Source organism: Pleurodeles waltl, chromosome 7 (assembly GCF_031143425.1).
Source record: "Pleurodeles waltl isolate 20211129_DDA chromosome 7, aPleWal1.hap1.20221129, whole genome shotgun sequence".
Taxonomy (NCBI): Eukaryota; Metazoa; Chordata; class Amphibia; order Caudata; family Salamandridae; genus Pleurodeles; species Pleurodeles waltl.
Genome location: NC_090446.1, coordinates 83,319,295 through 83,334,766, shown reverse-complemented (window position 1 = coordinate 83,334,766; position 15,472 = coordinate 83,319,295). Strand labels below are relative to the sequence as shown.

Genomic DNA, 15,472 nt, shown 5'->3' with positions numbered 1-15,472 from the left:
TTTCCAGGGCCAGGTAGAAGATGCTCTCTGCAGTTTCTGGGGTCAGGTAGGAGATGACCTCTACAGTTTCTGTGGTAGGGTAGGAGGTGTCCTCTGCAGTTTCTGCAGTCTGGTAGGAAGTGTCCTCTGCAGTTTCCGAGGTCAGGAAGGAGGTGTCCTCTGCAGTTTCTAAAGTCAGGTAGGAGGTGCCCTCTACAGTTTCTGTGGGTCAGGTAGGAGGTGTCTCCTATAGTTTCCGTGGTAGGGTAGGAAGTGTCCTCTGCAGTTTGCGAGGTCAGGGAGAAGGTGTCCTCTACAGTTTCCAGGGTCAGGTAGGAGATGCCCTTTACAGTTTCCATGTTAGGGTAGGAGGTGTCCTCTGCAGTTTCTGCAGTCTGGTAGGAGGTGTCGTCTGCAGTTTCTGGGGGTCAGGTAGGAGGTGTCCTCTGTAGTTTTTTAGGTCAAATAGGAGGTGTCCTCTACAGTTTCTAGGGTCAGGTAGGAGATGTCCTCTGCAGTTTCTCGGGGTCAGGTAGGAGGTGTCCTCAACAGTTTTCGTGGTAGGGTAGGAAGTGTCCTCTGCAGCTTGTGAGGTCAGGTAGGAGGTGTCCTCTACAGTTTCTAGGGTCAGGTAGGAGGTGTCCTCTACTGTTTCCAGGGTCAGGTAGGAGGTGTCCGTTGCAGTTTCCGAGGTAAGGTAGGAGGTGTCCTCTGCAGTGTCCAGGGGTCAGGTAAGAGGTGCCCTTTACCGTTTCTGGGGTCAGGTAGGAGGGGTCTTCTACACTTTCTGGGGGTCAGGTAGGAGTTGTCCTCTTCAGTTTCCAGGGCCAAGTAGAAGATGCCCTCTGCAGTTTCTGGGGTCAGGTAGGAGATGACCTCTACAGTTTCTGTGGTAGGGTAGGAAGTGTCCTCTGCAGTTTCTAGGGTCAGGTAGGAGGTGTCCTCTGCAGTTTCTAGGGTCAGGTAGGAGGTGTCCGTTGCAGTTTCCGAGGTAAGGTAGGAGGTGTCCGTTGCAGTTTCTGCAGTCTGGTAGGAGGTGTCCTCTGCAGTTTCTGGGGGTCAGGTAGGAGGTGTCCTCTGCAGTTTTCGAGGTCAGGGAGGAGGTGTCCTCAGTAGTTTATGGGATCAGATAGGAGGAGATCTCTGCAGTTTTCAGGGTCAGGTAGGAGGCGTCCTCTTCAGTTTCTGGGGTCAGGTGTGAGGAAGTCTGGGACAGCATCGCCTGGATTTGCTCTTTCATTTGATAGTCTTGGCACATTGCTTTGAACGGAACAGTTTTTGCGTTTGCTAGAAGTCCTATTCCCCATTGATTTTATTAATTTCTGTGCCATTTTACTCATTCCATTTCTCATCTAAATTAGCTTTGAATTTGTTATTTATTCTTAACTGTTTTGTTAACTGTATTGTCCTGCTAATATGCAAATCAGTCTTGGCCCTCTTAGGGGTAGACTGTTCCCGTGAGGAGCAGAGTCAAAGCTGATTTCCATATGACTGGGTCTACACTGAAGTTGCATGGTAAGCAAAAGAACAATGGGTTAGGAAGCTACCCCTAGCGTTTGCCAGTGGTTAGACAAATTGCAAACATTCCTAACATCACCTTTTGTGCTTCACGTAATGCTTTATGTGGCATTGGCATGCCTAGACGTGGGTCCCATGCACACTGTGCCACTGGAACCAAGCTCTACCTAGCTGTTGAGCCCACAAATAGGGCAAAATCTGTTCTAGGTTGCTTGTTTTCCAGTGCGGTGCGGATCTGGCTGGCATTTCTGGGCTGGACTGTTCCCATGAGGAGCCAGGTCAAGGATAATTTGCATATGGCTGGTTTAAAACAGAGGTGGCATCGTGAGCAAAAGAAGATAAATTGCAAACATTCTTCTCATCACTTTTGTGTACTATGTATGACTAACCTTGACATTCAAGAAGAATCATTCTCTTTACTATTTAAGCAGGTGCTCTGAGATATTCTATCATTGCTTGTGGCATTACATGAGTGCGTATTAACACAACCTAATTTGTGGTTTTGTGTGTTCACTGCAGTTATCGTGGCCAGAAGACACCAGACTGAGGGCACTGGAGGCACAACAGTCTGGGCTGCCTCAACTTGCTTACCAAGTCTTCTGGGACGGATGTGAGGATGCGGCTGTAGGACTTTGGAAAGAGACCATTGGTCACCTCGTTCTCCTGGCCAGCAGAGCACCAGATGCTACTCTACTCAGTTGTTTAAAAGTCCCCGCTCTCATGTTTCCTCCATGCAGAAGACCACAAACAGCCCTAGTTCTCCCTACTGATGATATGTTCTGGAAGTGGTAATACTCTTTCCTGCCAGAATGAAGGTTGTGGAAGTTTTACTTTTCTTCCCCAGGACAGACTTGTTACATTCATCCTTCTCTTCCCCTGCCCAGTTGTCTTCTTTCCACTGCAGTGAGAACCTGAGGGCAGAGGCGGCCGAGGCGAGGCTCTAGTCTGCAGGTCTATGCACCACGGCCCGGAGAGTCCATCACCCGCTTGGCATATTGTGATCAGCCATTTTGTGCTGGAATAAAATTAAAACACTGACAAGTTTTGTTTTTCTAAATTACATTTATTCATCAGCGACTATAAAACTCTGGCTTATGATACAAAGTTCTTAGTAGCAGGCATCTCCTACAATAGGAAGTAAGGATGTGCACGATGTAGGGAGTTCTGATTCTATCCATAAGTCAGGTGGTCGGTGCATAGGAGGCTAATGTGGCAACCAATGTGTCAGGCTGTTTAAGACATGGGTGGGCAGTGCAGGAAGGAGGATTTTAGCCGGTTCTAGAAAAGATGTGGCAAGGATTAGCCTGACAAAAGTCAATGATGAGTCTATGAGGCTATCGTAGCCTCGGCTGCTACCTAGATTTGCAGACTTGGTGGTGGCAGAAACATGATCTCACACACAGGATACCCACGCAACAGAGGATTGTCATGGGTTTATGGTAGTTCATGGGTACTGTGTTTATTTCAATACCTTTGAACCAGTGTGCCAGTTTCACTTGTCATGGTGTGGTTCTACTGAAGGGGACGCAAAGGTATATGCATGAACATTTTCAATGGGTTGAGAAAAGCTGTCTTCCCTGTACACGCCAGCTCATTTCTGGTAATATGTGTACAGAGGATGTCAAAGGAGACGATTGACGAGCCTTGCGGGGGTGGGCAAAATGACATGTTTGTTGCAGTCTGTCTTCCTTGTTCTTGCCACCTTGATTATGAAGGCAGTGATCTGAGTAGGTCGAAGGGGCATGGACTGAAATGATGGGAATGCATCATTCAACAAGTCAAAGCAGCCATTTTCATTCCTGTCTGTCTCCGCCTGGGATGCCCGCTTGCCTGTGGTTACTGGGACACTAGATGGGAACAGACTGTGATGCACCCTTCGACAGGACCAATGTGGTTTACCAGTACCTGTGCGTTTCCTGCTGGTACACCACCTCACCTTTATACAGCGGTTTGTGAGCAGAGACATGCACCAGGTTTAGAAGTGAAAGAGCATTGTAAAACAAGGCAGCCATCTTGAATCCTGGAACAAATGCTGGGTGAATGGCTGCCATTTTGGTTTCCTTTTCAGACTAACCAGTGTCAACTTTCAAGCGAGTAATTCTAATCTACAATCGTATAGGGTCTTGCAAAGCATGAACCTAGATGCAAATTGCTAAATACTTCACTGAAACCAACATCTGTTTGGAATAGAACGGCAGAGGAAAAGACAAGCTGTGGTTTGTGCTCATGCCTCTATACGTAAGGGAGGAGGTGGAGTATCCATCAAAACAGCGTCTAACTGAATTGTGCTTAAGAAGGGCAAATATCTGAGCCAATATTATTAACACCTATGTAAATTATATATAAATATTTATAAGTTAAAATAAGAACTTTTGTGGGTCAGCCACCACAGTGACTTGGTTCTTTTCCTCCTGCAAGCGATGCCCTCCTGCCATTTGCTCCACTCCTCCTCAGTTCCAGATCTTTAGGAAGCTGTCCCAGGAACCGGTGGCTGCCGCCATGCCGTCGATGGTGACTCCCAAGCAGCTGACCCTGTTGTCGTGGCCGGAGAGAACACCTGAGAGAAGGAGAGAGGGAAGGTCAGTAGACAGCACTTCTGGTGCATCACCTTGGAGGACAATTACACAGCAGAAGGGTTTAAGGGCCGGATTTAGAGTTGTGCAGTAAATTTAGAGTTGTGTGGTAACAGAAAAACGCCCAGTTTGTGGAACAAGTGCTAAATTCTCAGCTGGAGGACTCTGCTCCGGTGGGTTATCGGCTCTACGAATTCCCTATGGAAAGGGTGAGCCTTCCTGCAGAGATAAGCCGGCCAGCAGATTCTCTACTCTAGGAGATTTAGGAACATCTTTCATTTATGGGAAGATTTTTTTTAGTTTGGGATCAATTGTAATCCAGTCCTTTACCATGCATTTCATTATATCACACTCTAAGGGCCAGATGTATGAATCTGGCCCATTGCGATTCGGTAATTGCGATTTTTAAGAAATCGCAATTACTGACTCGCAAAGGGCCATGTAACACATTTGCAATTCGTTAATTGCGATTTCTTAAAAATCGCAAATGCAATTACCGAATCGCAAATTGCGATACTGGCCCCATTCGCAGTTATGGGCCTGTTGGCCCATAGCTGCGAATTTTTTGCATTTCCTAAATTGCGATATCTGAAACAGAAATCGTAATTTGGGAAAAGCAAAGGGCCAGGGTGCTGGGGGCCTAAGGCCCCCTCTCCTGCACCCCCAAACTTTTTTTTTTTTCCATGTAAAGTACACACATGCCAAAAGGGCATGTGTGCTTTACATATTAAATTTAAAAATGCAGTTCTACCTCATTTTTAAATTGTGCACCAGGTTACCACCTGGTTGCAGACAATGGTATTTTGCATGTGCAAAATACCATTCTGCGAAAAATCGCAATGTGCGATTTTTTGCAGAATTGCCTTGCGACCTGGATTTTGCGAATTGCAAATTGCGATTCGCAAAATCCAGGTCGCAACGCAGAAAATCGAAATTTTTGCGATTTTCATTTTGTGGTCTGCGAATGCCTTTGATGCATTGCAGTCCACGATTTTGCACTCGCAAACGGCCGATTTCGCTGTTTGCGAGTGCAAAATCATTTGACACATCTGGCCCAAAGACTCTTATCTGTGAAGAGCATTTGTTTTTAAGAACCAATAACCTTGAATGCTGATGAAACAAGGCACAACACGTTCACACATAGCTGTCAGAGCGGAAGGAGAATTTGACACTGGTTCTGGGAAACCAAATAATTTCCTCAAGGTACCTTGCAGAATAGCCGAGCCTGCTGCTTCACATCCTGCATGTTCTAGGAATGCTCTAAAATGAATGTGCCTCTATGAAACGACGAGTGAAACCATGGGAGCGACAACCATCACGACAGGGTCTTGACAGAGTCACCCGGCTGTTAGGGGGCAGAATAGTCTCTTCAGTTCCACAGTGTGAAAGTGCTTGTGGGTTACTCCACCAGTGGCTCTGAAGATCAACAAAGTGGCAATATGGGCCACCAGCCACACCTCTGCAGAACTCTGCAGTCTTGCATGACGGACTTGTGTGAGAGTCATATTTGACCCTTTAACACTACAGAACATTTTTAGTTGGTCTTTTGTTGGTTCTACCTCCTACGTTTTATAGAGCTTCTTTAATACACATTTGGAGGTGCACTGCATTCATCACAAAGAACTGATGTGATGGCTTGTTGCAGATTCTGTAAACCTGCCCTTCAACCTCTTGCACCTGCTTATGCTCTGTGTAAAAGAACACATTGAATTGAGGACAAGAGACAAGACTAGCAATAGGTTGCCTTTTGTACAACATCTAGTGATGTCTATGATATTTGTAAGTTTGTCTGCTCCCAGAACAAGTCTCAACTCCTTGACTCCCTGCTTCAAAGAGCTCTGAGCTGCTGGGTAGGTCTATGCAACACTTTATAAACATCCTTGATGCAATATTAAAATCAATTGTGATATACAATCTCCCTTTCCTCACGCCCCAGCCTCAATTTTGGGTCCGTTGGTCTCATGGACTGGGCCTTCACTCACCCACGCGTTCGGCCTTCATGGAGTCCCACATGTTGCAGTTGAAGTCATCGTAGCCGGCAAGCAGCAGGCGGCCACTGCGTGAGAATGCAACCGACGTGATCCCGCAGATGATGCTCTCGTGGGAGTAAGCAGTCAGTTCCTGGTCTGCTCGCAGGTCGAAGAGGCGGCACGTTGCATCATCGGAGCCTGTGCAGATCGCTTCGCCGTTGGGGAAGAACTAGAGTGAGAGAGAAAGGAAGTGTAAATCTTTCAGCACCCTGAGTTCCATTGCGCCAAAGGCTGTCCCTCTGTACAGTGAACTAACTTCTTTTGATTCTACATGAAATAGAAGGCAACCTAAAGCCATTTAGGTACACCCAAAACTCACTGCACCATCCTACTCAAAATCTTCATGGATTCAAAAGACCTGACAACACACAGGATCTGAACTCCTACAAGAAAGAATCATGGATCTCAGCCTACGCGGTTCTGATGAATTTCCTGTGACTGGACTTCCAATTGGATCTGCGCTTTAGTGTCATTTCTTTGCTGCCCATGACCCCAAAATTGCAGTCCACAAGTATGACTTCAGTCTCTCTCCTTCTTTTCCCATTAGGACGACTCTCACTCACTATAAAATGTATCATTGACATACAATGAATGACTAGCCAGCTGTCTTTGTATACTGACCACTGTGACACTCTAACAACTTCAAGTCTGCTACCACAGCATTATTCCTCGTTGATTCAAATATCACAAATTAGTTTTTCTAGGACTCTGTAGAATCAACCTGTAAACAGAACTATGGCAAAATGCAGTAACACCTGTCTGGACAACCTGTCCCTGGTGTACCAACACCTTCCAAACAGGGCCTCCAGTGCCATAGTATCAGAAATCCTGCAACACAAACTTACTTGCTGTGGGTGGTTGCTCCTTCAGAGTACCCACCTCTAAACCCTCACAAGATCTACAATCATCCTAGTAACATCCATGAATCTACTGAAGGTCTAATTCATCAAAGAGGTCTTCCGCTCTCTCTCTCAGACTATGGAATTGCTAAGTTCATAACTATTAATCACACCTATGACTTTTTGTTAAACGATGGCCTGTGATTTGCTTCCTATATAACAGTCATGTATCTAATTTCAGGTATCATTGCCCTCTTCTAGAACTGCTAGTGCGTCTGTTACATATTTCCCAAAGTGGTCTTCTCACATTGGTAGTGTAACTAAAACAGACATGGCTATATCCTGACTTACGTCTCTTCCAACACTGGGACTCATGCCATAATGCATTAATTCCCTGAATATCTTTGGAACTGTTGCCTGGTACTTACACAGATGGCGTTGATGTCCGATTCGTGCCCTGTGAAGGTCTGGCGACAGGTGCCCTCCCGAATGTCCCATAGCTTGGCTGTGGCATCACAGGCTCCCGACACAAAGATCCGGAAGTCGGGGGACACGGCCAGACTCATGCAGTCCCCGGTGTGGCCCAGGAAGACAGTCTTCTGCGTGCCAGTCTCAATATCCCAGAGGGCACTGATGATGCGGGTGAGAGAAATAGATGAATTGTTAATGCATAGAAGGCTCCGTTATCACCTCTCTTAACCTGTTAGTAGTTGACAGAACGATTGTCTCACAAACAGTATTAGCATCTGTGAGATTACCCACCCTTTCACTGACAACCTGAAGGTAAGTCCTATTCCCTGATGGGTCTATCCTCTGGGTTACTGCCTCAGGCCAATCTCCAGGGTGCATCTTCTGCGTTGACTACCTAACCCTCCTCCTCAACAGGTAGTATGTGTGGAATGGTAGTGAGAAATCCTGCTTACTGGTGTAGGTGGAGTTTATATTCCTATTTTAGAAATGACATTTTTAGAAAGTGGGCATTTTTCTGTGCTTATAACTCTAGTGTTTTGCAGCCTGACTCCAATCCATGTCTGGGGCAGAGTGACAGCTCCACTTGATGCATACTTTCTAGACAGCCATAAGGCAGAAAGGGCTGGATGTGACAGAACAGCCATCTACATACTGATAGTCATTCTGGGCTGGGGAGAGGGAGGACTGGGGAGAGGGAGGATTGTTCACCCCTTACATGTCAATAGGATATGTCCTGCCCTCACACAATGCACTGATTACCCCATACTGATGTCTGCAGACAGGGCTGGGTTGAAATGGTGTTGTCCTTCACTTGAAAGCATCCCTTTGAAGTTATACCCTGAACAAAGGCATTGTTGAGTATAAGTAGAGGGGCTCTGCCCCCTGATTTTGGAGCCCTTTTTTGGGAATGGAACTGAACCTCTGCCGGATGGACTGCTGGACTGCACAAAGGACTCATCTGGACTGCCATCTGTTTGTTGCCCTGCTGCCTGTTGTCTGCTAGGTGGTCCCAATGACTCATCAGGATTGCTTTTCTGTTTGTTTTCCTGCTGCCAGTATTCCCTGATTTGGACTTCCTTGGCACTGCTGGACTGCCAGGAGGAACCAACACGGTTTGTCTTGGTGTGCTGCCTGGCCCTGTGTGCTGGGCGGGGGCCGTGGATCACGGGGCAGTGATGGGGACACTATGAATCCCCTCCCGTGGCCTACAATCCTTCCCTAAATTATCAGAATACAGGTTATAGGTGCCCATGTGCCTCTGTGCCCACGCTTGAGGCCTGAGCACCGTATGAGGTTTACAAGGGCCTCAGGTGGCCAGGCCCTGTGTTTCCATGATGATACATGTAACATCCATATAATTAGGTAATTTACTGAATAGACACACAGGAGCGCCGCGTTCTCTGTCGGATAGGGTAACCATCAGTGATTTATGGTGATATGGTATAATGGCACTATTGGGGGCACTTGGCAAATGTATGGATTGTACTTCTACCCTGCTGCATTCTATGCCCTTACATGGCCTATTGTATTTGAATGAGCTCCATATCAGGATAACTATAACAAATAACACTTCACTGTTGGCATAATGTGCGCAGTGCCTACTGTGTATGACATGTTTTGTTCTATAGTGCCTGGTAAAGCAAACTAAGTGGGTCATTATGACCCCAGCAGTCGGAGATAATGTGGCGGTAGTACCACCAACAGGCTGGCGGTACATACCGCCACATTGTGACATCCCGCCAATGTACCACTCCGACCGCAATGGCGGTAACAGCAGCCGGGCTGGAGATCACCATCTCCAGCCCGGCTGCCGCTATTGTGCTGCCGGCGGTATCATGACCCTGCCTACCGCCATGGTTTCCGTGGTGTTCGTAATGATAGTAGGCCCCCTCCCCCCAACACTCCCCAGACACACCCCACCCCCTCTTCATCCATGCTCCCCCTCCCTTCCATCCTCCCCCCATATACACACACACACGCAGACACACACTCACTCACACAGACATACACGCATACATACATGCATGCATTCATTTATTCATGCACACAAAGGCACACACTGCCACACTTACACGCATTCTCATTTCCATTCATACACGCACTCACACACATGCATACACGCACGCAAACAACACTACACATACATTCTCATTCACGCACACACACAACACCCCCCATCCCACTCCCCTGTCGGAAACCCGACTTACCTGGATCCAGGGGGACTTCTGGCAGGGGACGGGACGGGGCGCTGCCACCGCCAGCAGCACCCGCCAGCAGAACACCGCCAGGCCGTATTATTTTTCACAATACGGCTGGCGGCGGTCTACTGGTGTGGCGCTGCTGGTGGTAGTAGAGCCACCTTAACACTGTCAGCCAGCATGACCACAGGTGGATTTCTGCCCTTCTTGTGGCGGAAATCCAGCTGTGGTCATAGAACTGCGGACGACTGTTAGCCGCGGTGACGGTCTTTTGGCGGCCATCGCCGTGGCGGTACTTACCGCCAATGTCATAATGACGGCCTAAGTCAGAACTGCACGTTATACATAGTAATTACAGATATTGTTTTAGTAGTTTATAATTTGTGCACAATATATTTCATATTTTTATATATATGGCATTGTGTGGATTCTCTTTTGTTGTGTCTTTATTGTGTCACTGGGTTGTGTGAGTTGTGCAACGGGTTTACACATTGCCTCTGGGATAAGCCTGACTGCTCTGGCCAAGCTACCAAGGGGGTGGGCAGGGGTTATCTTAGGTGTGTAGCTCCCTTACCCTGACTAGAGTGGTGGTTACTGCCTGGCTTGGGCACCTATCTTAGCCAACCAGAAACCCTATTTCTAAGAACATTGAATTTCACTGAAAAGAACATAGGCAGACTGGTTATGGAACTATTTGCTTAGTGCAACTCAATAAAACTTCTCTAGACAATTCTGGTGCATCATAGGCAGGTCTTGTGCAATCAGAGTAAAAACCTCTTGAACTGCAGTGCTGCAGCAGTTTTCAATCAATGTGCATCTAACAACCAAAAGGGCTATGCTTACTGCCTCCAGAGCCTGAACTCCACTTCATAGTTTCCTTTGGTATCTCCAACAATGGCAAAGAGAGTGCAATATTTATCCATGGAGCTATAAATTAACGGGTGATGGGTCCTAGTGCGATCCCTACAGCGGTAGTTAACAAGGGTCACAGTTTATGGCGTAACCGATAAGTCCTGCTGTTTCAACATTGCTATAAAATGGAATTATATCAAACTCCTTGGGTAAAATAATTATTAACAAGCACTGGTAAAGCAAATGTGAGATCCATTGGTTTATCCAATGTATTTTAGCCATGTGGTGCAGCAGCTTGCCTAAATGTTAGAAAAAAGCACTATGACACCACCAGCACTGGTTGTGCAACAGCCCCTCTTTTCTTCTTAGGGTGGGTATGAGGCGGGAAACATGGACAACAGGTGGGAGGGTAGGAGGGAAGAGGCAACACAGACAACAGGAGTGAGGGTGGATGGTAAAAGGGTAACGGGATGGGGTGAAAAGCATTATGATGTGGTCAATGTTGGCTGTGACATAGTGCTTTTTTTCCTATGGAGAGTGGGGGCAGGAACAACACAGACAATGAGAGAGTGTGAGTTGGGAGGGAAGAAGCAAGACAAACAAAAGGAGTGTGGAGTGTGGGAGGGAAGAGGCAGCACAGACAATGGGAGCATGTGAGGAGATAGGGAAGAAGCAACATTGACAATTGGCAGAGTGGGAGAGAATAAGCAACACAAACAAGCGGGTGGAAAGGAAGAGCAACACTACTGTTGTGATGAAAAAAAGAAAAATAATGCCTCAATCACAGTGGGAGCAGTGGAAGGATGGTAATCAAGATGAGGTAATCAGTACTTGGCCCATGCTCCACACGAAAGAAGAGGAAGTGAGGCCAGCATGTGCTGGCCAATTGCAAGGCCCCAAATAAGAGTGGCAAAGAAACCTATGAATGGTAAGCAGTGGGTGGGCTCTAAGCAGTCGGCGGGCTCCAGACCCCTTACAGAACACAATATCTCTCGCAAACAAGAGTGTACGTGCTGTCACAGGCGAGACCTAAAAAGAGTTTCCAAAAGTTACCACTAAACTATAAGCAGATGGCACTTTTAGATTCAGTGGGAAGATATTTGCTACGTCCTTTTAGGAGTATCTTCAGACTTAGGGCTAGTAAGAAAGACATAATTTGTGTAAACAGTCAGAATTTAAATCAAATTGCTCAACACTTGATGATATACCTATAGCACAAACCGTACTAGAGCTGTATAGGAGCAGTAAGGGACAGATGGACTACACTGTTTGAATTGATTTCTCGACAGCTTTCGACCGAGTTGACAGATCTACCTGTTAAGAAAAAATGATTGTACTTGAGATAGCTGTAGTCATTTTTAAAGTAATTATTGGTCTACATTCCTCTACTTGGTGAAAGTTAATTACTGGGAGGAGGAAGGGTACTTTCCTCATGTACAGAAACATGGAATGGCCTAAACAGGTCCATCTCTTAGCTCGCCTACTGTTCTCACTACACCTCCAGGATTTCCTAAAAATATTTACTTATTCAAACAGCTTTCCTCCACAACCAAGATCATACTCAATCCGCACTTGAGTGCATGCAGATGATTTGATTCTGTTTGGTCTTTCTCCGATTGGCCTCCAAGTCATTTAGGATCAAATGTCTCATTTTGCTACCAATCCCTTCTTAAAGATTTTTGTGTTAAAGGCTAAGGTTGGGCTCATTAATAGAGGATAGACTAGAAAGTATGAAGGCCTATTCTTCTTTGGGGGGAATATTCTCACATGGTTTGAGTACTAAGCAGAGTGTTAATGAACCTGGGAATGGTAGGGCCACGGCCAATGAGGTGGGTACTATGAGCTCCCAACATACAGTTCTTGAGAAAGGACACTGTAAGCATCTAATTCATATCTATTAAGTTACAATTCCTTCTAGGCCCTTGTGTAGAGCTGGATAAATTCCAATGGAGGCCTGGTCTAGGTTTCAGAAAAGAGGAGAAGTGTGGCACAATGGTTAGAGTGGCAGACCTCTGATGCAGAGATCTGTCCCGGGACCAGGGTTCAATTTCCGCCTCAGTGGGTCTTGGGCTCAATTCCCTTGGACTAGATAATTCTTGCCTCTGTTCCTAATCTAATTAATGGGCCCCACTCTGTAACTCTGGGCAATATCTTGCTTAATCTCCACAATGGCCCTGACAGCGCTTGGATGCCTGGCTTCACCCTGGGGGTTGCTCAGGAGTGGGCGCCTCACAGGGAAAAGCAAGGAAGGGTTCCACAGTGGGTTGTGTACAGCGCCTTGAGACCCTAACGGGTGAGTAGTGCATTATACAAGTGCGAAGTTTAAGTTTTAAGAGAAAACATTATGTTCACTATGGTCGGTAGGTCCGGGTATTACATCTTGAGTTGGGTCTGGCTGGTACTTTTTCCAGGGCCCCGGCAGGCAGTGATCTATTGGGGGTTCTTTTTGTTAAACTCCAATGATAGTTCGCTGGGGTTGCATGTGAAAAAAGAACTGTTTTTTAGGATTGTGTTGTCATCTCTTTTAATCTCAATAAAACCTTATTAAAATAAAAGGGCAATTCCACAAGTAAGTTATAAAACAAATAACAATTACCTTAAAAAGTGAACACTATAAGATCGCATTAGGTTTGGCCTTGTTAGGTAGAATGCAATTCTGTCTTGCTTTTCTGTTGGACCAGAAGACTAGAAGACTTGTTGAGAACATGAGGTCTACCACTGGAGGCTGTAGCACTAGCTTGAACAGACCTACCCATGGTCAGTGGTTGTCATCCCTTTGTGAAGCTGCTGTTCAAGATCTTGATCACTTGTTATTTGATTTCTTAGCTCTAAAGTTACAGTGAAGCATGTCTTTACACCACTATTCCTTAACAATGTGGTAAAATCATCAAGTGATGTTCACATGTCAATCATATCTCCTCCTCCTGAACAGGCCTGTTACTGTATATTTATATTTTTTAAAGTATATTAATGTGTAATATTGAATATTTTGCACTGTTCTTTTGCAATCTCAGATGGTGTTTTTATCAATAAAATTGGCTGCTCCATGCCTAGTGAAGGTGTGGTGGCAGGTGCCCTCTCGAATGTCCCATAGCTTGGCTGTGGCCTCATCGAGTCACAGCTAATGGCTTCATGTTGTGGAGTTGGTTTTCACCAGGCCCACAGAGGTGGGATGGAAAGGAAATTAAAACTCTTGAGGGGGTTCAAGCCCACAGCCATTGCAGGTGGCCCTGGGGGAGGCAAAGTAGGGACTATTCCCACACTTGTTCTCATGGTGATTTGTGTCTTAGTGTTCCTGCCTCCCTGCCCAGAGGTGGCCCAGAACACCCCTGGGAAAGGCCATTAGTGAGTGATGCTGGAGGAGCCTCTGCCATACATGGAGTGGATGATGCTGCCTCACTGGTGTGAATAAGCGAAAAAGGTGTACAGAGTGAGAAGCAGTATGAGTGTGAATGTGTAACTCGAGCCTCTGTTTCTACCAGGCTTTCCTTAGGGCTGTGGGTGTGCTAAAGGGACTAGTCCGTAGTGCTTAATTTGTGACAGTGTTTACCGGGGCTCAACACCAGCACTTGTTTTTGACATCAGCACATTTTTATAACATTCCACCACATGGTGGCACTGTCCGTCTATTTTTGTAAACAGATAAAATTAGAAACGTGTTTAAAAGTTGCAAACATACATTAAATTAATAATACCACTGCGTCCACACTATTCTTACAGCTTTGGGTGACCTACGGTATTACAAATTGTCACGTTCCTGGGAGTGTGATGAGGAGCAGGTACCATTGGTACTGGCATGTGAAAGCTGCGGTGGCTTCCAGGGCATATATTCGGCCCTGGCCTTAAGTTATTTATGTACAAATTAAGCACTTCCGGCTGCAGCTCCAGGCTGCTTGTGAGTGTGTTTCATTTGGGAGATGCACGAGGGACAGTTTGAAACCGGAATGGAGATATTTAGATTGATACTGAAGCGTGAAGGGGCCTATCATAAGTTTAACACGTGCATCTGGGAGTGTGCCCAATATTTACAGAATGGTGCAAGCCAGGGACACACGTGCAGCGGTGCCACTTGAGGGGGTTCATGGCAGAGAACAATGTTACCTATCCTACCGGAAGCCCGGCTCCTTACACGCTCTGTTTCCTTAAGCGGTAGTAACTGCCGAGTTAGTCTACCTGTCGGCATCCTACTAGCTGTAGATACTCAGTTACCATCCCCTCCTCCATATTCAGTTCAAAGTGAAATGTCTGGACTCACCACACCTGCCCCCCTTCCTCTGAGGTGGTATATTCTGAGTTACCCTAGCTAGTGCTGCTGCTGGTAGCATTTTATTTTCCACATTCCTTACCAGGTGGTGTCTCCTGAGCTGGTCACTATCTGGTTATCATCCAGGAATCTGCAACAGGATAAATAGCCTGTGGGAGAGAGTCAACAATATTTGCTTTACTTTAGCATTTGTTTATTCTTTTTAGTACAGTGAAGTTGTACCCTTTTCGTTTGATTTTAAGACGGTAAAATAGTTCAAAGGGTATTCTGCAGAGACCTGTTTGTACTTTGCAGGTCAGGGTTTCATCCTTCTGAGCACGATGAAGTGCAGGCCATCGACTCTGACCACAGAGTCTCATTTGTTATTTAATGCAGCACAAACCTTTGTAGATCTCCTTTGGGTTCCATTCCGTAATGGCATTATTTGAAATTTCCACTCATTGCAACAAGTTTACTTTGTACCATGTTTTACCCGCCCAGTAAAAATGGATTGCTTGCACCTGTGCAAGTATTCTCTCAAAAACATTGCTTTTTTGGTTTCCCAGATTTCCAAAATTTGCAACAATTTGGAATAACTGAAGAGATCTGCCACATTCCACTGGCCAACGGAGGACTTGAGTCCACCACTGCAGGTCCCAACTAACTAGAAACTTACAATCAGCCATGGGATGATTGTAACCAGGTACACCCCAGCAGATCTCCGCACCTTCTCTCCCTCCTCCTGGGTTACTCAGAACCATAAATAAAA

The 15,472-nt window shown here is 46.2% G+C and overlaps 1 protein-coding gene across 1 annotated transcript in view; it reads right to left on the bottom strand.

Moving 5' to 3' along the window:
- Positions 1-2,549: 2,549 nt before the first annotated feature.
- GNB3 (G protein subunit beta 3) overlaps positions 2,550-15,472 on the bottom strand; it is a 76,254-nt gene continuing 63,331 nt past the window's right edge. Inside the window, exons 7-10 of the mRNA XM_069243056.1 lie at positions 14,807-14,873; positions 7,368-7,569; positions 6,053-6,269; positions 2,550-4,054 (exon numbers count right to left, since the gene is read on the bottom strand). Coding sequence (XP_069099157.1) covers positions 3,948-4,054; positions 6,053-6,269; positions 7,368-7,569; positions 14,807-14,873 — 593 coding nt within the window. The 3' untranslated portion in view covers positions 2,550-3,947. The remainder of the gene's footprint in view (positions 4,055-6,052; positions 6,270-7,367; positions 7,570-14,806; positions 14,874-15,472) is intronic.